This window comes from Coregonus clupeaformis, unplaced genomic scaffold (genome assembly GCF_020615455.1).
Source record: "Coregonus clupeaformis isolate EN_2021a unplaced genomic scaffold, ASM2061545v1 scaf1056, whole genome shotgun sequence".
Lineage (NCBI taxonomy): Eukaryota > Metazoa > Chordata > Actinopteri > Salmoniformes > Salmonidae > Coregonus > Coregonus clupeaformis.
In genome coordinates this window covers 44,436-68,817 of record NW_025534510.1, presented here as the reverse complement: position 1 = coordinate 68,817, position 24,382 = coordinate 44,436, and the positions used below count along the sequence as shown (strand labels likewise).

General features: G+C 41.7%; 1 protein-coding gene across 1 annotated transcript in view; it reads right to left on the bottom strand.

Annotated features, from left to right (window-relative positions):
- Positions 1-3,617: 3,617 nt before the first annotated feature.
- LOC121562493 (diacylglycerol kinase beta) overlaps positions 3,618-24,382 on the bottom strand; it is a 57,064-nt gene continuing 36,299 nt past the window's right edge. Inside the window, 5 exon segments of the mRNA XM_045217436.1 lie at positions 3,618-4,999; positions 6,670-6,730; positions 7,725-7,845; positions 17,242-17,437; positions 19,438-19,528. Of these exon segments, the coding sequence (XP_045073371.1) occupies positions 4,892-4,999; positions 6,670-6,730; positions 7,725-7,845; positions 17,242-17,437; positions 19,438-19,528 (577 nt within the window). The 3' untranslated portion in view covers positions 3,618-4,891.

Here is a 24,382-nt window from a genome sequence, read left to right as displayed (position 1 = left end):
GCCACGGAGCAGATGGGGAGGACTGAGCCGGCCGGGAGGATAGGAGACATAGAGAGTCAAAAGATGCAGAAAGGGAGGAGAGGAGGCAGAATCAGGAGATCGGAGGGAGAAGGATTTAGCAGAGGGAAGAGATGATAGGATGGAAGAGGAGAGAGTAGCGGGAGAGAGAGAGCGAAGGATGCGACGGCACATTACCATCTGAGTAGGGGCAGAGTGAGTAGTGTTGGAGAAGAGCGAGAGAGAAAAGGATACCTTGACTTTGTTGTCCATAAGCCATTTTGCCACAACTTCGGAAGTATGCTTGGGGTCATTGTCCATTTGGAAGACCCATTTGCGACCAAGCTTTAACTTCCTGACTGACGTCTTGAGATGTTGCTTCAATTTATCCACATCATTTTCCTTCCTCATGATGCCATCTATTTTGTGAAGTGCACCAGTCACTCCTGCAGAAAAGCACCCCCAAAGCATGATGCTGCCACCCCTGTGCTTCACAGTTGGGATGGTGTTCTTCGGCTTGCAAGCCTTCCCCTTTTTCCTCCAAACATAACGATGGTCATTATGGCCAAAAAGTTATATTTTTGTTACATCAGACCAGAGGACATTTCTCCAAAAAGTACGATCTTTGTCCCCATGTGCAGTTGCAAACCGTAGTCTGGCTTTTTTTATGGCGATTTTGGAGCAATGGCTTCTTCCTTGCTGAGTGGCCTTTCAGGTTATGTCGATATAGGACTCGTTTTACTGTGGATATAGATAATTTTGTACCTGTTTCCTCCAGCATCTTCACAAGGTCCTTTGCTGTTGTTCTGGGAATGATTTGCACATTTCGCAACAAAGTACGTTCATCTCTAGGAGACAGAACGCGTCTCCTTCCTGAGCAGTATGAAGGCTGCGTGGTCCCATGGTGTTTATACTTGCGTACTATTGTTTGTACAGATGAACGTGGTACCTTCAGGCGTTTGGAAATTGCTCCCAAGGATGAACCAGACTTGTGGAGTTCTACAATTTATTTTCTGAGGTCTTGGCTGATTTCTTTTGATTTTCCCATGATGTCAAGCAAAGAGGCACTGAGTTTGAAGGTAGGCCTTGAAATACATCCACAGGTACATCTCCAATTGACTCAAATGATGTCAATTAGCCTATCAGAAGCTTCTAAAGCCATGACATCGTTTTCTGGAATTTTTCAAACTGTTTAAAGGCACAGTGAATTATAAGTGAAATCTGTCTGTAAACAATTGTTGGAAAAATTACTTGTGTCATGCACAAAGTAGATGTCCTAACCGACTTGCCAAAATTATAGTTTGTTAACAATACATTTGTGGAGTGGTTGAAAAACAAGTTTTAATGACTCCAACCTAAGTGTATGTAAACTTCTGACTTCAACTGTACTTTATTGAGGAAAAAAGTACTTGCTATGTGATATGAGGTTGTCCTACCTAGCTATGAATGCACTAAATTAATGCACTATCTGTAAGCGTCTGCTAAATGACTAAAATGTAAATGTCAAATATCAAAATCAAATGATTTATGGGAAATTCTAAACAGTTATTCCTAATATTATACAAATTGGTTTTTACATTAATCAATTCACTTGCATGGCTGATGAAAATACCACAGAAACACATGTAATGTTCAGTTGAAATGGTGCTATATGTCAGTAGCAATATTGAAGCCATCCTATGGACATTATTTAAAAGAAAGGTAAAATATGTTTTATTGTGACATACACTGGATAGGTGCAGTGAAATGTGTTGTTTTACAGGGTCAGCCATAGAAGTACGTCGCCCCTGGAGCAAATTAGGGTTAAGTGCTTTGCTCAAGGGCACATCGACAGATTTTTTCACCTTGTCGGCTCGGGTATTCAAACCAGCGACCTTTCGGTTACTGGCACAATGCTCTAACTGCTAGGCTACCTGCTGCCTAAGATGTTGATGGGGATAGGAAGTGAAGTATCATGTCACTCCAATGGAACCCCCCGGAGGCCTGAGAAACACAGGTCAAGCGGAGGTGTCCTGTCCATCTGACACCAAGCGAAGAGGTAAACACTAATGCAACACTCATTTGCAACATCCCTAGAGAGTTAGGAAAACAAGCATTAGCTGTGTGTTCCATTTGATATTTTACATTTTATTGAATGAGTAGCAATACCATGTAGTTACTTAGTGCAGAAGGCATTCATTTTTTTATGTATAACATAAGCCCACAGTAAAAATATAAATGAGATCATAATGAATGAGGAGTTAGGAATGAAATTATGTAATCTAATCAAGATTATTTTCATTATTTTAAAAGTAGTATAGGCTAAGGGAAATTATTAGATTTGGTAAGGGACATTTCTGACTAATCATATATCGATTTAGTTGAATCAAGCAACAACAACAAAAAGCATGTTAAAGGGTAATTGAAGGGTCATCGCAGGGTCAGGGTGTAAACTGTACACAGCACTGTCAAGTGTGACATACCATGAGCCATAAGACAGTTTGACAAGCATCTCTCGTCCACTGTATAAATAGCTTTAGAGCAGGTGTAAGAACACTAACAGGATAGTGAGTGTCCTGTCGGTGACAGTCAACCCGTCTCAGGTGACATTGAGTGACAGGGTTAAAGGTAAAAACTCATGTAAGCGAGCATGTCAAACGACAACATTTTATTATTTTATTATTCGTTTCTCAGTCAAAATAGGCAGGCTCTTTTTGAACAGAACAACACATTGGCGTGAATTACAGAGAAGAGCAATGCGTTATGCAGAAAAATAACATTGTGTACAAAAATACAACTTCACTGTACTAAGCCAACACTGCACTTACAAAGCAAAGTCGTGGAAAACTTGGCGGAACCAAATCTTCCATAAGCAGGATGGCACTTTGAACAGAGACAGAAATCCAATACAGTAATCTTCTATCCTTGAATTGTACTTAGAAAACATGCAGGAATGCATTTCAGTTGAAAACATGTATCTATTCATGTACTGTATGTGTGTCATTCATGTGTAACAGATTTGAAGAATTTCAAACAGTGTATGGATCTGATCTGAATATGGCCTTTTGTTCTGTTTATCTTTGGTAGTATATTATATTGAGGTAAAATGGGTCAGTGGTTTAGGTGAAAACTGGAGGAATTATGTCAATATAATAACAAGTCACTATAGATTTCTGAAATTAAAAATACAAAATACTATTCAGAAAAGGTTCACAATATCAGGACCTTCTTATAGATAGTCTTACTTATATGCACCTCTAGTGCAAGACAAAATAGCCTCTACAGATATCTAGAGGCAGGACACAGAGCTTATTCTTGTCTCTGAATAACCCAGTCATGCAAATTGATTAGACTGATTCTCAAGATTGATCTTCAATTCCAGCTCAATAGTAATTTCACATTTGGACTTGAGTTCTAATTGGTTAATGTATGCATGTATGAGTGATGTATTGTAAACATGCTCAATGGCAAACAGCTAAAAAAGACTGAACAAATCAATGACCTAAGGAGGTCAAAATCTGCTCTGGAGTCTCGACTGTGCTAATTGTACTACATTTACATTACATTTTAGTCATTTAGCAGACGCTCTTATCCAGAGCGACTTACAGTTAATGAGTGCATACATTTTTTCATACTGGTCCCCCGTGGGAATCAAACCCACAACCCTGGTGTTGCAAGCACCATGCTCTACCAACTGAGCTACACAGGACTACTACATGGTGTACTCAATTCTATTCTTTGAAAGGTTTTTGTATAATAATAGTTATTGTTTAAACCTTTGAGCAATATTATATCTTAAAAATACCTGAGTACCTGCCCTTGAAAAACAGGACTCCCTGACCACAAAATGTTGATTTCAGGTTGATATGATTTCATATAGTGTGAGAGAAAGGCAGTAGTTGAACCCTGACAAAGTATTTTACTTTCAAAATGACCAACACAGTACAATTCCACAGGTTCAAAAATAGATCTTGGTTATCCATGCAACTCAAGATGTGCACAGCACAATTAGAAGAAATTGTCTGGATATCCCGTGCAATATAGAAAAAGTGTATATGTCATGTGACATGTGTCATGCATTTGTTACCAATTAATATTCCTTAATTGTTCTATGATCCTTAATATAAATAGTTTATATGATCCAGCTGCAAGACATTTGAGCATCAACCTGTCAAACATGTTTAGTGGGAAACCTAACAAAGCCTTTAAGATTCTTAAATCCATTCTCTGATAAAGTCAACATTGAAGAGAAAGTCAGTGCCCGAAGAATTGCGTAGCAAATAACCTGAAACTTTACCTTAGACCAAACACTTATACTATACGTCAACTCAATGTCATCACTGTCCTTATGCACCCTGAAAGATATGTTCACCCCATAAACAGTAATCCAAAGTCCATCATGCATTGGGGTGTTCAAATGCAAACACATTAAAAACATTGATGCAGCATAAATCAATACCTTCTCATACAAATGACTTTCAATGATTGACAGAAATGTGTCGCTTCCTTCAAAGGACTTGATCCACATGGCACGTTGCACAAGACCTCTCTAAAAATGACATTTCGAAAAAAAACATGCCATCGTAACGGTATAAAGTTGTAATCTGGGAAGGTAAAAAACTGTTCCAGAGGAACAATGCCACTGCGTTGGCATTGTGGAGTGGCACCACATCATGAACCAAAGCCTCTGTTCCTCACTCTAATTAAGTAAGGGGGGGCACTGACATTTCCATGGCAGCTGTAGCATGCACAGCTACAGTATGCTATTGAATGGAGCTAGGCTAAGAAATTGGAATCCTAGCATCATAACGTAGTGACCCAAATGGAGCTAGGCTAACAAATTAGCATCCTATCATCAAACCTAGCGACCTCCATGGGTAAGAGGGCTTGTTTCTCTGGAGAAGAAGTCTCTCTCTCAGTCTTTGCTCTCGCTGCATGTTCGTCGGATCACAGAGGAGAAGAAGCTGTTGCCTTGTGGGGGACCCATCAACATCGGGGCCTGGTTCTTATGCACTATTTCAATCTGGTGTGGACAGAGAGTGAGGGAAACAGGATAGAGTTACATGGTGGTATGGTATGGTATGGTTGGCTGAATGCTTTCAAAACATGGAGCACACACATTTTTATGGACCCACTGAACATACACTGTACAGCAAGGGAGGTCATGGTCTATGTGTAATAATGTAATCATGCCATTCCAATAAGCGACCACAGAGAAAAGCTTGATGCTTGAATTCTATGAGTATTAGATGCTATTAGTATTTCAGAATTAAAAAAAAGTGAAACTACCACAGATCAATGAAATGGTGAATACCAACCATCAAGGTATGCCCTGACCTGTATGTAGCTCATTATACTATAGCCCTCGTTGTACAAACAAGCATAATGAGCAAGGTAAATGGAATCATCAGCATAAAAGAAACCCTTTTACTTCAAAGAGAAGCATGCCATTCATCGTTCCTGAACTCTAACACTGTAGTGGACGTTATTGTGCATGGGCTTGATGTCCAAATTATATTCAACATGATTGAACTTAATGTTACTGGAGTATCACTTAATTGACAAATTAACCTTTCCATGGGAATTGAGGTCAAAAAAAGGTTCAGCACAAAAGAAGGACTTGAAAGAGAAGCTGAACATGTTTGAAAGCTTAAAGGGCTAAAATAGTTTGTATTTTATGGTAAAGGGGAAATATTTAGTTGAAACCACAATAAAGCGGCTACCCCGCCACTGTTTTGGTAAATAGCTGAGGGATGGGGCTGGAGAATGTAACCACTCTGAAATTCATCAAAACTGGGATTGACCATCCATTAGATGAAAATATATTTTTAACCATGTTTTAACGCTACACAGTCAGTGTTTGTTTACAATTGCATGGTTTACAAACAATAGAGTAAAACAAATGTATATTTTGGGTTGAACTAAGATAATTAAGGAATTTATAAGTTATACCCTTCAAGAATCAATGACTATATATAATGAATTTAAAAAATGTATGCCCCTTTAATGGTTATGCCAGTGTACAATAGAGATGTAGTAATACATGTTATAAGTGCAAATTAATGGGGTTAATTATCTTATGCATGCAAAACATGATTTGCATAACCGTTCTTGTTAATAATTAGTTGGATATCATCCCATTTTAATTGTACTGTTTTTGTGAACATTTAACAGGTTGACTGTAACTCACCATGGAAATCACGCAACACACAATTATGTATTGTCAGAGCCTAACTTTGATTTGTGGAGTTTTGCCAACAGACACAAGTGCACTTATAAACTACTTGTTTTGTCATGCACTAGATTCTCCCACATTGACTGAAAGATCTGTATGTAAATTCTGTCTCCACTTCATCTGTGATGCTGTCAGAGAAGTCACATTGTAATTAAAAGTAAACACTGGTTTAATCAGCACAAATTTAAAACAGAATAAACACTTGTACTTGTGTAGGGGAGTTGTATGAGGGACCAGGTGAATACATTAAAAGAAAAGGTTTGTATTATTACATATCAGTTATGATAAATTACGAATATGTATAAAACAATGCAACTTCACTCTCAAGAACTTTCAAGCATTAATATCTGTGGGAGCATAGAGTGCAGCAGATGATGAACTTTCTATATGGACCACCTGTGTGTAGCACATTGTACATGCATTAATACCACAATAAACGGAACATTGACATGACCTACAGTACAGGGAGTCTGCATCCAGGGCTCTCCATCAATCTGCATGGGGAGGGCTTTGGTAGTCCTGACAACGACAAACAAAAATCCCTCTTAAAACATTATTCTTGACTTCTGTAATGTCTTCCATCTAGATTGTTTCTATGTTGTTAAAAAGTCTGAAGGTTGAATGGATGGGATAAAACAAGGTAACTTCAAGTTCCTTGGTGTCCACATCACCAACGAACTATCATGGTCCAAACACACCAAGACAGTCGTGAAGAGGGCACGACAAAGCCTATTCCCCCTCAGGAGACTGAAAAGATTTGGCATGGGTCCTCAGATCCTCAAAAAATTATACAGCTGCACCATCGAGAGCATCCTGACTGGTTGCATCACCGCCTGGTATGGCAACTGGTTGGCCTCCGACCGCAAGGCACTACAGAGGGTAGTGCGTACGGCCCAGTACATCACTGGGGCCAAGCTTCCTGCCATCCAGGACCTCTATACCAGGCGGTGTCAGAGGAAGGCCCTCAAAATTGTCAAAGACTCCAGCCACCCTAGTCATAGACTGTTCTCTCTGCTACCGCAAGTCTAGGTCCAAAAGACTTCTCAACAGCTTCTACCCCCAAGCCATAAGACTCCTGAACAGCTAATCATGGCTACCCGGACTATTTGCACTGCCCCCCCACCCCATCCTTTTTACGCTGCTGCTACTCTGTTAATTATTTATGCATAGTCACTTTAACTCTACCCACATGTACATATTACTTCAACTACCTCAACTAGCCGGTGCCCCCGCACATTGACTCTGCACCAGTACCCCCCTGTATATATAGCCTCCCTACTGTTATTTAATTTGACTTCTGCTCTTTTTTTTCTCAACACTTTTTTTGTTGTTGTTTTATTTTTACTTTTTTTTGTTAAAAATAAATGCACTGTTGGTTAAGAGCTGTAAGTAAGCATTTCACTGTAATGTCTGCACCTGTTGTATTCGGCGCATGTGACCAATACAATTTGATTTGATTTGATTTGAACTGTGGTCAGACAGTGATCAGTGGTTGTGGTCAAGGGGTACTGACCTGATGGTGACCGAGGAGCACTGGGCCAGGCGTCTTCCTGCACTCCTCAGGCCGATATGGATCTGTCCCATCTCCATGGCTCCCTCCAGACCCACCACCTCCAACAGCTGGTCTGACGGGTCTGCAGACACAGAGCCATAAACACACTTACACATAGAACTCAGACCATCTCTCGAACATCCTGTTGACCTGAGCTGAGCATTACAGTTTGAATCGATCCTAAATCAAGCCATTGGTTAACTCAGGAATCCATTCACCTTGAGTAAGAAGAAGGAGGAGGAGGAGGAAGAAGAAGAAGAAGAAGAAGAAGAAGAAGAAGAAGAAGAAGAAGAAGAAGAAGAAGAAGAAGAAGAAGAAGAAGAAGAAGAAGAAGAAGAAGAAGAAGAAGAAGAAGAAGAAAGATGGTGAGAACAGGAGGGATAAAAGAGGCGAAAAGGAGGTGTGCCTCATTTTCAAGGTACACAGTTTGCCTTCCGCTCTCCAAAGCCTGAATATTCACTGTTGAAAGGAAAAAAAGAAGCAACAAGAACAACAACCAGCAGCCATAAACAAAACACCTATTAATTAGATTGCGCTGGCAATGCAAACCAATCTTGTCTTCCTATAATTATAAATTTATTTTCTGTTTTGAAGTTATGAGCATTGATTTTGCCCCTGCTGGAAGCCCAGTGTCGCGCTGAGCCCATCTGTTTCAGCAGGCCTGTTATTCCTCCTACTCTCAGACTACTCGCCCCTCCGCAAATTAAGCCCTGTTGGGAGTGCAGAGAGACACTAATTGAAACTAAGACCCATTTTAGGGCCTTGGTGGGTATGGTAGAACAAACTAGCATGCTGTCATTGTCGTGCTAAGTTGCTAATGCTAGGTTGCTGCTGCTAGGGCCAGGTTCATGTTAAGGACTTCTAAGATGTTTGAGTGTTGCCTTAGATTACCATAGTTACCATACAGTGAGGGAAAAAAGTATTTGATCCCCTGCTGATTTTGTACGTTTGCCCAATGACAAAGAAATGATCAGTCTATAATTTTAATGATAGGTTTATTTGAACAGTGAGAGACAGAATAACAACAACAAAATCCAGAAAAACACATGTCAAAAATGTTATACATTTATTTGCATTTTAATGAGGGAAATAAGTATTTGACCCCCTCTCAATCAGAAAGATGTCTGGCTCCCAGGTGTCTTTTATACAGGTAACGAGCTGAGATTAGGAGCACACTCTTAAAGGGAGTGCTCCTAATCTCAGCTTGTTACCTGTATAAAAGACACCTGTCCACAGAAGCAATCAATCAATCAGATTCCAAACTCTCCACCATGGCCAAGACCAAAGAGCTCTCCAAGGATGTCAGGGACAAGATTGTAGACCTACACAAGGCTGGAATGGGCTACAAGACCATCGCCAAGCAGCTTGGTGAGAAGGTGACAACAGTTGGTGCGATTATTCCCAAATGGAAGAAACACAAAAGAACTGTCAATCTCCCTCGGCCTGGGGCTCCATGCAAGATCTCACCTCGTGGAGTTGCAATGATCATGAGAACGGTGAGGAATCAGCCCAGAACTACACGGGAGGATCTTGTCAATGATCTCAAGGCAGCTGGGACCATAGTCACCAAGAAAACAATTGGTAACACACTACGCCGTGAAGGACTGAAATCCTGCAGCGCCCGCAAGGTCCCCCTGCTCAAGAAAGCACATATACAGGCCCGTCTGAAGTTTGCCAATGAACATCTGAATGATTCAGAGGAGAACTGGGTGAAAGTGTTGTGGTCAGATGAGACCAAAATTGAGCTCTTTGGCATCAACTCAACTCGCCATGTTTGGAGGAGGAGGAATTCTGCCTATGACCCCAAGAACACCATCCCCACCGTCAAACATGGAGGTGGAAACATTATGCTTTGGGGGTGTTTTTCTGCTAAGGGGACAGGACAACTTCACCGCATCAAAGGGACGATGGACGGGGCCATGTACCGTCAAATCTTGGGTGAGAACCTCCTTCCCTCAGCCAGGGCATTGAAAATGTGTCGTGGATGGGTATTCCAGCATGACAATGACCCAAAACACACAGCCAAGGCAACAAAGGAGTGGCTCAAGAAGAAGCACATTAAGGTCCTGGAGTGGCCTACCCAGTCTCCAGACCTTAATCCCATAGAACATCTGTGGAGGGAGCTGAAGGTTCGAGTTGCCAAACGTCAGCCTCGAAACCTTAATGACTTGGAGAAGATCTGCAAAGAGGATCCCTCCTGAGATGTGTGCAAACCTGGTGGCCAACTACAAGAAACGTCTGACCTCTGTGATTGCCAACAAGGGTTTTGCCACCAAGTACTAAGTCATGTTTTGCAGAGGGGTCAAATACTTATTTCCCTCATTAAAATGCAAATCAATTTATAACATTTTTGACATGCGTTTTTCTGTTTTTTTGTTGTTGTTATTCTGTCTCTCACTGTTCAAATAAACCTACCATTAAAATTATAGACTGATCATGTCTTTGTCAGTGGGCAAATGTACAAAATCAGCAGGGGATCAAATATTTTTTTCCCTCACTGTAGATACAGTATATAAATCAACCATAGTTGTATTTCTATGGATGTTTCTGTTGAGGGGTAGTGTCCAGCTGTCACTATAGCAACAGGCTGGGTCCACACCCTCTGTGTTAAATTGCGAATGGAGAGCTTGCCCTGGCATGAGAGCTAAAAAGAGAGTTTGTGTGCGTTCGCACATGCGTGCTTGTGTGTGAATACATGTGTGTTCACACCTGTGTGTGTATGTGTGTGTTTATGCATGCATGCCTGTGTGTGTGTGTGTGTGTGTGTGTGTGTGTGTGTGTGTGTGTATGCATGTGTGTTTGCACGTGCGTGGCTGTGAGTGTGTGTGTATGCCTCCGTGCCTGTGCATGTACACAGTGTGCTAACCACCTGACACTGGGCCCTCCCTCCCAGCATGCCTTCTCACGTTAGCGCTGCTGGCTTACGCAGCCCCTGGCTGACACGTATGATGGACAGTGTCACTACGGCGATGGATAAACGTGTGGAGATTCCTGGTTGCCCGGGGCTACACACAGGTCATATAGTATACCCCAGAGTGCTTACTGTGGGAAAGGCCAGGAGCGTGATCTGCTCTCAGCAACCAAGGTCAGGGCAGGGAGATCATCAATGGACATTTATGAATTTGCCTATGTTTGAAAATAACAAATGATGGGTATATGATTATCATAAACAGTGGTGGTTGTATTAGTATTTTCATGAGGCTACTTCAGTTGTTTAACCTCTAAAAGCATAAGCCGTTGGGGGGAGGGGTGGGGGACTAAGCTAACATATGAAATTATTTTAAGATGGTCATACCATGGATCATTTAGCTATTTGATTTTGAATTTTAGGACCCCTTTAGGTATCCCCCAAAAATAAAACGTGTACTATTTTTGGCCTTTACTACTATTGCCCATAGAAACACATTGAATAACACAATCATTAATAGCAAAATACACAGTAAAAAAGATTTAACCCCGTATTTTTGGGGGCACAAAACTACCTCCATACTTCCATTCGTTTGTATGGGTTACCTTCAGACGAGCCCCGTGACACTTGTGGGTCGTAGATATCTCTAGCTTAAACTGACAGATTTTGATGGGGATTTTTTTACTATGTTACTTAGATTGACGCACAGGTGCGTCAATAGACTCTTAAGGATGAATGAATGCGTGTATAATACAATCTGACTGTTACAACCAGTGCAGTGCCTGTTTAATAATAGTGATGGATGCCTGGTCTGTAGTCTATAGTCATGGAAGAAAGAACAGACTCCAGTTTTGATTTGATTTGAAAAGGAAATCATGTGAGCTCAGAGGCACTAGTTGCACATGTCAGACGAGAGAGAGATTAAAGATATATTTTCTTTCTTATTTTCAAGTGATAAAAAAAAGAAAAGGTCAACACTAGTGACACCAGCACTTCCGGACAGGTTTCTCTAACTCAGAGCCATGTAAATATATGGGTCTGCTCTCACTAATCTGTCTACATCATTCTGGTCAAGTGTTATTGGTTGAGAGTTGGTGATAGCGAAGAGGTTTTCTAACATATCATCAAGTGCTGTACTCTGAGAGAAGACCCACATTCACTCATCATGCAGTGTTTAAATGGGTAAAAGGTGGAGGGTGAAGTGGAAACATAGATCTAGCAAAAATAACAACTTGTTAGTGTTGAGCGATTAGTGCTTTTTGAGGTCGGTTCTGTTTCGGTTCGATTACTACAAAATAATCATGGATTTCGATTATTATTATAATTTTTTACATTAAATTAATTATGAAATAATGACATTTAAATGATTTTAGAGCTTTTTAATGGAAATTGCAAAGCCAAAAATAGTGATCATTTAATCGCCAAAACATTGAAAATATTCCATTGTCTCTGTCAGGTCCACACTGGGTAGACATCAACAGAAACATAGGAAATTACTATGAAATAATACAATATTTCAGTTGTGTATATTACTTCGTTTTTATTTGATGGCTTTATTATTTTTCATTCCTTAAAGTCATCATCTCATCTCTGCTTAGACAGTAGCAGCCATACTGTACTGTCTGTAGTCATCCTATTTAGCTAGGCTAGCCTGCCTAAGTATGCTGCAGAGCTGTCTGACGAAATCATTTTACTAGTTCTTCAAAGTAGATAAGGCATACTTTCACAAGCTGTCTCTATCTCTCTCACTCGTAGTTGTGTTGTGTACATTCGGTCTCTGTGTATCTAATCTAATGTAGCAGGCGTAAAAGTGTATCCATCTCTGTCTGAGCCGGAAAGAACAGGTGCAATAGGTTATGGTCATTATAGTTAATTACCACGTTGCTGCTCTGAACTAGGTTGAATATTTGCTTACTGAAAACTACAACTCCCTTCAGCCCAGCATCCCACATAGCTCTTGACTTGATTTCTCTCATTAATAATTTGATTTTGCTCTAGAAAAATGGCGCATTGTGCTCACAAAAAAACATAACTAAATGGAATTCAAGTAATTGAACTAAAGTCCGTCAATTACTTGTTTAATAACCGGGGGGGGGGGGAATTACATTTTAGTTAATCGCTTAGCACTACAACTTGTCCTCTTCATACATCAACCCCACTTATCTTAGATAAATGGAAAATACAGAGTCATACAAGTAATAGGAATTTAGTTTTACACTCATAGTAGTTTCAAAATAATCTGTTTAGAAGAGGGGACCAAATAAAGACCAAATCATTCCTGTTCACACATCAACATCACTTATCTCAGATAGAAGACAAGACCGAGTCACAGAGATGTTGCAGTTGCTTACGCACACAGCCAAGTCCTGCATTAAGCAGCCCACGCCTCATAATCGAGTTGTCACAGTGCAAGATTAGTCCCAGCATCTTTGTCATTGTCAAATACCTGTCCAGGGCAGTCTCTACTACACTGACAACATGCAGAGTGACAGAGAGGGAGTGGGTGAACTACGTTGAGACCACCTTTGGAATCTCCGTGGTACATGTCTCAGGGCATCAATCCCCCACACCCACCCTCCACGCCCCCTCACCCTCCCCTTGTTACCCCTCCCTTCTGCCCCCGTTCTAAATAATTCACCCATAGCCATTCCCTTCCACCTGAGGGGCTTGTCTCCTGGCGTCAACAGCGGGACGACTTAACAGCTCCAGAAAGGTCAGTCGTTTTTTCCCAGTTTGATCCACACTTTGCGCTCCGTGCTCTGGGTATGCGTATAGCCACCAGCCCCCATGGCCCCCAGCCCCAGGGCCCCCCAGGCTAATGCACTCTGTGTTTATGGGCCCCTCTAATACGCCATTCTCTGATCTGACAAGTTGGGCCTCTCACCTTGAACATACCTTCAGCAAGGGCAACCAGCAACCAGCACTCACTCACTGGCCACTAAGTGCCTTTTCAGGTTCAGGCTGAGGGTTAGGATAAAAAAAAATCCTTTACACCAAATCAAATGATTTTTGAGTGAATTAATGGAAGGGAGTGACTACTGTAGTGTATCGATGCTGTGTGAATTGATCATCTCCGACCACCACTACCATCTTAAGCCCTCTTGCCAAAGCCGTCATTTACAGTGAGGGACAAAAGTGTTTGATCCACTGCTGATTTTGTACGTTTTCCCACTGACAAAGAAATGATCAGTCTATAATATTAATGGTAGGTTTATTTGAACAGTGAGAGACAGAATAACAACAACAAAAATCCAGAAAAACGCATGTCAAAAATGTTATAAATTGATTTGCATTTTAATGAGGGAAATAAGTATTTGACCCCTCTGCAAAACATGACTTAGTACTTGGTGGCAAAACCCTTGTTGGCAATCACAGAGGTCAGACGTTTCTTGTAGTTGGCCACCAGGTTTGCACACATCTCAGGAGGGATTTTGTCCCACTCCTCTTTGCAGATCTTCTCCAATTCATTAAGGTTTCGAGGCTGACGTTTGGCAACTCAAACCTTCAGCTCCCTCCACAGATTTTCTATGGGATTAAGGTCTGGAGACTGGCTAGGCCACTCCAGGACCTTAATGAGCTTCTTCTTGAGCCACTCCTTTGTTGCCTTGGCTGTGTGTTTTGGGTCATTGACATGCTGGAATACCCATCCACGACCCATTTTCAATGCCCTGGCTGAGGGAAGGAGGTTCTCACCCAAGATTTGACGGTACATGGCCCCGTCCATCATCCCTTTGATGCGGTGAAGTTGTCCTGTCCCCTTAGCAGAAAAACACCCCCAAAGCATAATGTTTCCACCTCCATGTTTGACGGTGGGGATGGTGTTCTTGGGGTCATAGGCAGCATTCCTCCTCCTCCAAACATGGCGAGTTGAGTTGATGCCAAAGAGCTCCATTTTGGTCTCATCTGACCACAACACTTTCACCCAGTTCTCCTCTGAATCATTCAGATGTTCATTGGCAAACTTCAGACGGGCATGTATATGTGCTTTCTTGAGCAGGGGGACCTTGCGGGCACTGCAGGATTTCAGTCCTTCACGGCGTAGTGTGTTACCAATTGTTTTCTTGGTGACTATGGTCCCAGCTGCCTTGAGATCATTGACAAGATCATCCCGTGTAGTTCTGGGCTGATTCCTCACCATTCTCATGATCATTGCAACTCCACGAGGTGAGATCTTGCATGGAGCCCCAGGCCGAGGGAGATTGACAGTTCTTTTGTGTTTCTTCCATTTGCGAATAATCACACCAACTGTTGTCACCTTCTCACCAAGCTGCTTGGCGATGGTCTTGTAGCCCATTCCAGCCTTGTGTAGGTCTACAATCTTGTCCCTGACATCCTTGGAGAGCTTTTTGGTCTTGGCCATGGTGGAGAGTTTGGAATCTGATTGATTGATTGCTTCTGTGGACAGGTGTCTTTTATACAGGTAACAAGCTGAGATTAGGAGCACTCCCTTTAAGAGTGTACTCCTAATCTCAGCTCGTTACCTGTATAAAAGACACCTGGGAGCCAGAAATCTTTCTGATTGAGAGGGGGTCAAATACTTATTTCCCTCATTAAAATGCAAATCAATTTATAACATTTTTGACATACGATTTTCTTGATTTTTTTGTTGTTATTCTGTCTCTCACTGTTCAAATAAACCTACCATTAAAATTATAGACTGATCATTTCTTTGTCAGTGGGCAAACGTACAAAATCAGCAGGGGATCAAATCGTTTTTTCCCTCACTGTATAAGGCTCTACCAATTGCCTTTCTCCCAGCCTATAAGAGTAGAACTCCATGAAATGGATGATGCCTTAGGATATTAGAAAGAACATGCATGATCCAAATGGGTGCATTCATCAGTCCTTGACTCATATTGACTGAAATTAAAGAGCAGGGGGAATCTCTTCAATACTCCACTGTTGGCGAAGCACACAGGCAGATAATGGATTTGGTACATTGATTTTAACTGAGAAGGATATATATATATATATAATCAATGGGTTGCCTATTATAAAGTGCAGTGTACATCGCAGTGGTACTAATTCATGAAAACATCCTTGGTATAATTTTACATTTGACTGTAAAAAATTGTCACATGCCCAGTCTTGTGTGATTTGACTTTAACTATACACTGTATGAATCTGATTTGGTTGATCTATGATCTAATCAAGCCTGGACATAACACACCAGCAAAATACTACCACATACTACAGATGTAGAATCTTAATTTGATCACTCTTTTGTTGCTGAGAATCTTCCTGTGGCGAAGGAAATGCAGATTAGCTTAGTGATGTACATACTTTCGCTGAAAACATTAACATTATTGCACTTTTCATGTGGCCTACTTTTGTCCAGCTAACAGCCTAAACACCAATCAAGCAACATTATGGACTAAATGTTCAAATCCTGTTGCTATTATTTCTCTACAACAATACTGGTCAAATTAAGATCCTGTATCTGTACAATGCCCTTGTAATAAAATACTGTACACCTTTCAATACAAATACTCCCCTAACACCTTGCTCACACCTACAGCGTCATTGCGCAAAATGGTATGCAGCATCATCTGGATATGCGTGCAACAAAAGTTTAACATTCACCTTCTGCTACCATTTCTGTCAAGCGGTCTACGCATACAGTTTGATGCATACGTTTGATTAATCCAACGTATGCACCTCACAGAACGCACTGCAACTGCCTCTGCAACGCAATGCTGCGACGCAATGACGGTGTGATCGAGGCGCAAGGAGTAACCCTAGTCCACTGTGAATTACACTCCCCTACATTATGCTGCTCCATGTGAGGACAACCCTCTACATAATATTGTATAAGAAGTTGATAAATGCTTGTTTACAGTAACTTAACTAGTGACTAAGGTGATCATCCACAAACTAGACATGAGTAGACAGGTTACCAGTTTACCGTCTGACGTTAACTCCTCCTAAACAATCATCTGTGTTAATTCATAGATTCTCATTGATGGGCTCCCTTCTGACATATTTATGTATTCAGTGCCCACAAAGGCAGCAGAATTCACACTGAGCTCATACAGTCTGCTCCTATTAGGCTAGGTTGTCCACTGCCGCCTACACAAGCCATTACCAGTCTAGTGACAGTGCGAATCAGTGACATTAAACCGTACCCCTTCATCCCAAACCAAATCTAAGCACTGTGATTTAACTTGTCATTGGTGAAATATTCATACCAGTGCCGTGGAAAACTTGTCCCAAAGTTTGTCTCTGATCTGTCTAATGTGAGCTTGGACAAGGTCTTGCCTCTTAGTGTCACAGATTATTAGGAGAAAGGGTCTTCTATGCTCAAAAATCTATACACAAAATGGCAGCCGATCAGCCATGGAGTTGTAGCATTTCAAGCCTGGTGTTACCCTGTGTATGCTTGGTTGTAGTACTGATCTGTAAGAGGCATACCTGAATATGACCAAGCCTTTGACATTTTAAAAGACCTTAAAGGACCTATGTAAAATACTCCATGTAAAAGAAATTGACAATGTGAACAATGTTTCCTCAAAGTTGGAATTGCAATAAATACATTTTAATTTCACCAGTATCCATCATTACAATAGCTACCTTGGACAGCAAATTGAAGCTCTTTGGGGTCCAGCACTGTTGTCCTCTTATCCTGGGTCTTCTTCCCTCCCCGGCGGTTGCTCCGCCTTTTCCTGCTCTCACCCCACAGGTTGGAGCCGCCATGCATGCTGGGAATGTTTAAAATTGCGATACCTTCCAAAGAGATGCTGTCTAGGTCCAGAGTGATGCCATCGCACTTTACAAAGGACAAGGGTCAGGAAAGAAAGCAAGAGAGAGGGAAGAGGGAGGGAGCAAGAGAGAGAGTGATTACATTTACGTCATTTAGCAGACGCTCTTATCCAGAGCGACTTACAAATTGGTGCATTCAATTTATGATAGCCAGTGGGACAACCACTTTTTATTTTATTTTATATGGGGGGGTAGAAGGATTAATTTTATACTATTCCAGGTATTCCTTAAAGAGGTAGGGTTTCAAGTGTCTCCGGAAGGTGGTCAGTGACTCCGCTGTCCTGGCTGGCGTCGTGGGGGAGCTTGTTCCACCATTGGGGTGCCAGAGCAGCGAATAGCTTTGACTGGGCTGAGCGGGAACTGTGCTTCCGCAGAGGTAGGGGGGCTAGCAGGCCAGAGGTGGATGAATGTAGTGCCCTCGTTTGGGTGTAAGGTCTGATCAGAGCCTGAAGGTAAGGAGGTGCCGTTCCACTCACAGCTCCGTAGGCAAGTACCATGGTCTTGTAGTAGATGCGAGCCTCAACTGGAAGCCAGTGGAGTGTGCGGAGGAGCGGGGTGACATGAGAGAACTTGGGAAGGTTGAACACCAGACGGGCTGCAGCGTTCTGGATAAGTTGTAGGGGTTTAATGGCACAGGCAGGGAGCCCAGCCAACAGCGAGTTGCAGTAATCCAGACGGGAGATGACAAGTGCCTGGATTAGGACCTGTGCCGCTTTCTGTGTAAGGTAGGGTCGTACTCTGCAAATGTTGTAGAGCATGAACCTGCAGGATCGGGTCACCGCTTTGATGTTAGCGGAGAATGACAGGGTGTTGTCCAGGGTCACGCCAAGGTTCTTTGCACTCTGGGAGGAGGACACAATGGAGTTGTCAACTGTGATGGCGAGATCATGGAGCGGGCAGTCCTTCCCTGGGAGGAAGAACAGCTCCGTCTTGCCGAGGTTCAGCTTGAGGTGGTGATCCGACATCCACACTGATATGTCTGCCAGACATCAAATCAATAATCAAAGTGTCTCTCTTGAAACATTTCTTTAGTACTTCAAGGTCTCAGAGCGAGTGACGTCGCCGATTGAAATGCTACTAGCGCGTACCGCTAACTAGCTAGCCATTTCACACCGGTTACACTTGAGCCAAAGCATCTCAGTTAGGTGTTTTCAAAACTTTACATGCTCATCTGACAGCGTTCACTGCTGAGTGATGATTTACCATCTATGTCGAAGCCATTTGATCTTTGGCAAGCTGGAAATGTCCACCAGAAGGGGCCCTGCCACCAGCCATGACTCCTAACAGCCTTATACTAGTACGGCATCCATATTAGGAATTCCCTCAGTTGCCAGCTGTATAATAACAGGCCACTTCTCTGTCCTCTCTCAGTGTATTTTAATACAGAGCCTGTATTCCACACTATACCTGCTCCCCTTCAGTACCGTACTGTCCACAGCTAATTAATGAAGACCTCTGCCACCGCTGATGGCTCTGAGGAGGGGGAGATGGATCGGATAGACACCACCTTCATTATCCCTCAATATCACACACAGCAGGGTCGTGCCGGGATAATTACCTGTGTGTTGGGCTGAGGATCAGTTAGGGGAGTGGGAGGGGGAGAGGGGAGGCCTCCCTCCCTCCTCAACACTTCCAGAGTGAAATTGGTACAAATGGAAGGCTATTTGTGGATCAGGAGGTGGCTGGTGCTCAGTGTCTTAAAATGGTGTGCACTAAATTAGAGGCATTATTCTCTCTCCCAGGGAGATTGTACATAGGTGTTTTACTTTTTGCTTTTTGTTCTCACTGCACTGATGTGATGATTGTGTCTGCTTTCAAAGACTTCATTTTTCATGTTAACAGTAGGTGTTATTGTTGCAGAGAACAGTACAAGTGAGAATAGTTTGTTATATTATTACTTATTTATTACACAGTAGTGCAATTAAATGGTGACAAGTCATAGCATTAAATAGCATACAAATACTTAGTCCCAATCTCCCAAAATTGAAAGCAGGCAGTTGTATTTACCTCAACCTCCAGAAAGTCGTGGAGCTTCTTGCATGTGGCCGAGAAGGTCTCAGAAGTGCCAAACTCAAAGTACCACAGCTTATTCTTTGTTCTGAAAAACAAAACAACAAGAAGTGTAAGGGGACTAGGAGGAAACAAAAATCTATCTCTCCCCACATCAAAATCTACTGCCATACAGTGAGCAATACAAAAAGTGGACAAAAAGTGGATAAAAAGTGATTTCCCTCTCTCTCCTCGCAATTTCTCTTTTAGTCAGTCTGGGTTTTATGGAATAGCTCTCTGTCTATAATAGCTTTGATTCATGTACAGTTTGTCAGAAATGTATTTATTTCAGACTTTTCAGAATTGATTTGGAAGTATTCTCCACCATTTTTTATCAACAAAAATATATATTACAATAAAAAAAGTTTTATTGTCACATACACCAGATAGGTGCAGTGAAATGTGTTGTTTTACAGGGTCAGCCATAGTAGTGCGGCACCCATGGAGCAAATTAGGGTTAAGTGCCTTGCTCAAGGGCATATTGACAGATTTTTCACCTTGTCGGCTAGGGTATTCAAATCAGCAGCCTTTCGGTTACTGACCCAACACTCTAACCGCTAGGCTACCTGCTGCCCTACAACCCACTACTGTAAATACCATCCACTATTGTTTGAGAATTTAAAATACATTTGATATTGGATTTAAAACATATTCACAACATCTCCAAAAACATACGTCATTCATTAACCATAATGTCTCACACACGTAGAAGCCCAAAGGCTAACGTAAAGCCGATTAACCACCAGAGTATGTGGGGTGGGTACCTAGCATTAAAACACAGCAAGGGGTGAGAGAGGGTAATCTAACTGGCCCTTCAATTAACTGAGGACTGAGGTGCTGCTCCCCTGGTTTCCTAGGGGCACACTCTCCCAGAGCTAAGCCTGATGATCAATGACCCTGCTAGTTAGAGTCACCATCTGTCTTTATAACAATGTGATACTCTGTATAGAAACTATATGCTTTTACTTTACTGAGCCGTGTTGTATTTATTAAGCGTCTCAGAATAGGAGTCCGGGACTAGGATCAGGTTCCAACTGTCCATTTATTACAATCTAAAAGGCAAAACTGATCCTAGACCAACACTCCTACTCTGCGATGCTTTATGAATACTGTCCCTGACGTTAATCTGAGGATTGATGCAGAATGTAGGAGAATGGATAACTGTAGGCGTAATACCCAAAGGGAAATGATCATACAGAACATAGAACAAAAATCTCTATGAAGACAGGATTTCTTATAGACACTCCAAGGTTTTAAAGGCCTACAAGGTGAATCAATATTGCTAAACGCTCTGGTAGCCACAGTTTGGCCAGCAAAGATTAGTTGTCTCAACTTATTGCACTCTGCCCATAGAGTTAGTGAGCTTTGAAAGATTCATAATAACTCGCAGCTCCCCCTTTGAGTATGAATTAAGTGGGGAAAGAAAATATCTATCAACATGTGTTAAGAAAGATGTTCAAACTTCTTTCGCCTGGCAAAAACAGATGGAGCAATCTTTGAAGGAGGAATATTAGCTACTCTTTGTAGACCCTGTACTGTACATGTAGTACACATTGAAGTGAAGTTTAATAAGTTAATTTAATGAGGCATAAAACAACGATGGTGGACTGATTGCGAGATTTCTTTGAAAGCACACCTCACAGCCATTGGTTAATTTAGCCAGAAACCCCAACAGAAGATTTATCATCATGGGGCTTTCGACAGAGAGAAAAAAACAACCTTACAACAGTGCTGACATGCAGAACTGAATACAATAAAAAATGTCCTTCTTTTTGCTGGAATCAAAGCCTTACAAGCGGGATGTATTAGTGTAAGCAGAGTAACAATCACTAAATGATTGATTTCCTCATTAGGAATTTTGTCAGGACCATTTAGCCGCTTTGTAAATGAGCTTTCATTAGCCACTTGCAGGATAGCCCGGCCCGATGTTGATTTATAATGTGCAACATGGTCAATAGGTGCGGAAAGAGAGGAGTAAGGAGAGAGAGAGAGAGAGAGAGAGAGAGAGAGAGAGAGAGAGAGAGAGAGAGAGAGAGAGAGAGAGAGAGAGAGAGAGAGAGAGAGCAAAAGAGAGCGAAAGAAAGAGTGAAAGAGAGAGAGAGACAGTGGGGGGAGACATGGGGCATGCTGAGAGGGCCTACTACACAATAACACATCTACCATCTCTCAAACATGACTTCCAACAGCTGCCCTGGGCTCCATGTGCAAACCTCACCATAAATCTGTGCGCTTAGCAGACTTGGGTTCAAATATTATTTGAAATAATGTAAAATACTTCCATTGTGCTTGATTGAACTTGCCTGTTGCAATGTACCAATAGAAAAGTCCCCAACATGCAATTCCCCTGACCTTACACTTAAGGCAGGCTAAAGCAAATGCTCAATGTAGGCTATTTCAAATATTTCAAATACTATTTGAACCCAGGTCTGGTTCCTACTCACAAGAAACTTGCCTATGGCAGCCGAGAACGAAAACACACAAGCACTCCTGTTGCAGACAAAACACAAATACAGACGTGAGCATAATTTGCAAACAAAAAAATGCGGTGGCCTATTCACCAGTCTATTCAAAAACAAAGCAACTAGTGGTGTAACTGAAACTAAATGATGTGCAGTCTTTACACCTGCAGTGAGCTGTTGGACGAATTATTTCCAGCGCTAGCTGAGGTGAAATTATTTTGGTTTGTTTTTGTTATTTTCAAGAGGCTCTCGCACATCTGAAGCCCTGCGACCTTTAAGACACAGGGGAACTACCCAGGTCTCCAAGCAGCTGTATTACTTGGTTGCCAGGCGGAAAGTTTCTCGCTGTTTACATAAGAGATGGAATCTCAACAGGAGGCTATTATTCTCCTCCGATGTACAGTACCTTTTGTACAGCGCACCACTTATCACCACAGTAATAGGCTTAATACAGCATGTCTAAAACACATAACATACAGTACACACAGCACACACAGTACAATATAACCAAAACCAAACACAGCACTTTGTAGACAGTCTCAAGTCGAATGGGAACAGATAGTCGAAATCTAAATGTCCTGTTTGTTCCCTCCTCTTAATGTAGGATGTCTAAAACACGTGTAAAACATACAGTAGTTTATACAGCAAATTCACTCTTTTACAGTACAATATCAAGTTTATATTGTACTATAAACAGAACCAAAACACAGCACTTTGTCGTCCTCAAGTCTACTTAATGTAGTTATACAAGGGAATAGATAAAGTCAAAATCAACATATACTACTAGAACATTGACTTTTTTACAGTACAATATAACCAAAACCAAAACGCAGCACTTTGCCTTCTTCAAGTCTACAACTTTGTGTAGTAGTTAAACATGGGAATAAATAGAGTCATCTGACAGTCCTGTCGATTCCCTCCACTTAACCTAACAAGAGAGCCATGGCAACAAATCACGGCCTTATCTCCCTGTTCATTAAGTAATTAGGAGCATCCCATTGGCCCCATCGGATTCCCATCCTTTTTGTGCTGATAGACTGGCGCTCAGCACCATGATCTGACACACAGCTGGAACAGGGAGAAGCTCCAATGAGATGGCCATTGAGGATCAATGGAGAATCAACTGAAAATGATGGTCTGAACAGGTTGATACTTTTAATGTGGGTCAAGAGATTTGAATATAAAGGGGTTTCATTAACCAGAGTGTGTCCATAATATCATAACATATAATATATCGCAAATGTAAGTTAATTTTGAAGATCAGATACACAAAGAAAGGTACTTTTTCCACCATTGAGTGCATTAGAGACAATTTGTATGGGCGGCAGGTAGCTTAGTGGGTAAGAGCGTTGTGCCAGTACCTGAAAGGTCGCTGGTTCTAATCCCCGAGCCGACTAGGTGAAAAATCTGTCGATGTGCCCTTAAGCAAGGCACTTAACCCTAATTGCTCCTGTAAGTCGCTCTGGAAAAGAGTGTCTGCTAAATGACTAAAATGTAAATGTTGTAGCTACAACTGCAATGTCAAAGACAACACTGTCTCAGGTTTCACCAACCACTGAAGCAAGCAGCTCCCTGAGCAGACTTAACACAGTATTATGCCCCTGTTCTCTCCTCATTAGTCAACTCATCTACTTTATAAACCCCTGTCTCGTCACTGTATTAAAAAGTGTCAAAGGCAAACAGGCTTCAGTGTAGCATGGCTAGGCTATCCCCAGGCCACAGCACCTTGTAATGCTCTTTCTACTGTCCACTGTTAGCATGAGGCACAGAACCATTGATTTTTCCCTCTGACACTTAATCTAAGCCCCCATGATCTATGACCTTATTTTCACACTAATTAATTTTTTATCAGAGGTGATAAATATCACATTGACATAACCAACTCTTTGTGCATTGCATCAATGCACTGTTTTGTTAAACATGACACCGCCCCGAGTGCTACAACACTGACTGGCAGCTTGAAAAATGGCCTGTGTTGTGTTGTCTCCCCTTTCTTAAAGAGATAACGCCAAATAAAACAGTACAATGAATGGGTTTGTTTGAACTACAAGCAAATGATCCCTGGGTGTATTTATAATATCAGTATCATCCCAGCAAAACAAAATTGGTTCTGTGAAAGTTCCCAGAACATTTGTTAAGTTGCAGCAAATGTTCTCATAACACAAAAACTGTCCAGTCTTGCTGATGATTATACAATGTTTGTATAAAACATTCGCCTGATGTTGCGAGATCGTTCCCAGAGCACATTTAGTCTGTTCTTTAAAGGTTCCCAGAATGTTTCATTAGATTGTGGGAACATTGTGGGGATACGACAAGGTTCGCAAAACACTAAAACTGTCCAGTTGTGCTGATATTCAGATAATGTTTGTATCAGGGTGCACAAAACATTCCTTTGATGTTGCAAGAATATTGACAGATCAGCGTTTCTGAGTACTTTAAAGGTT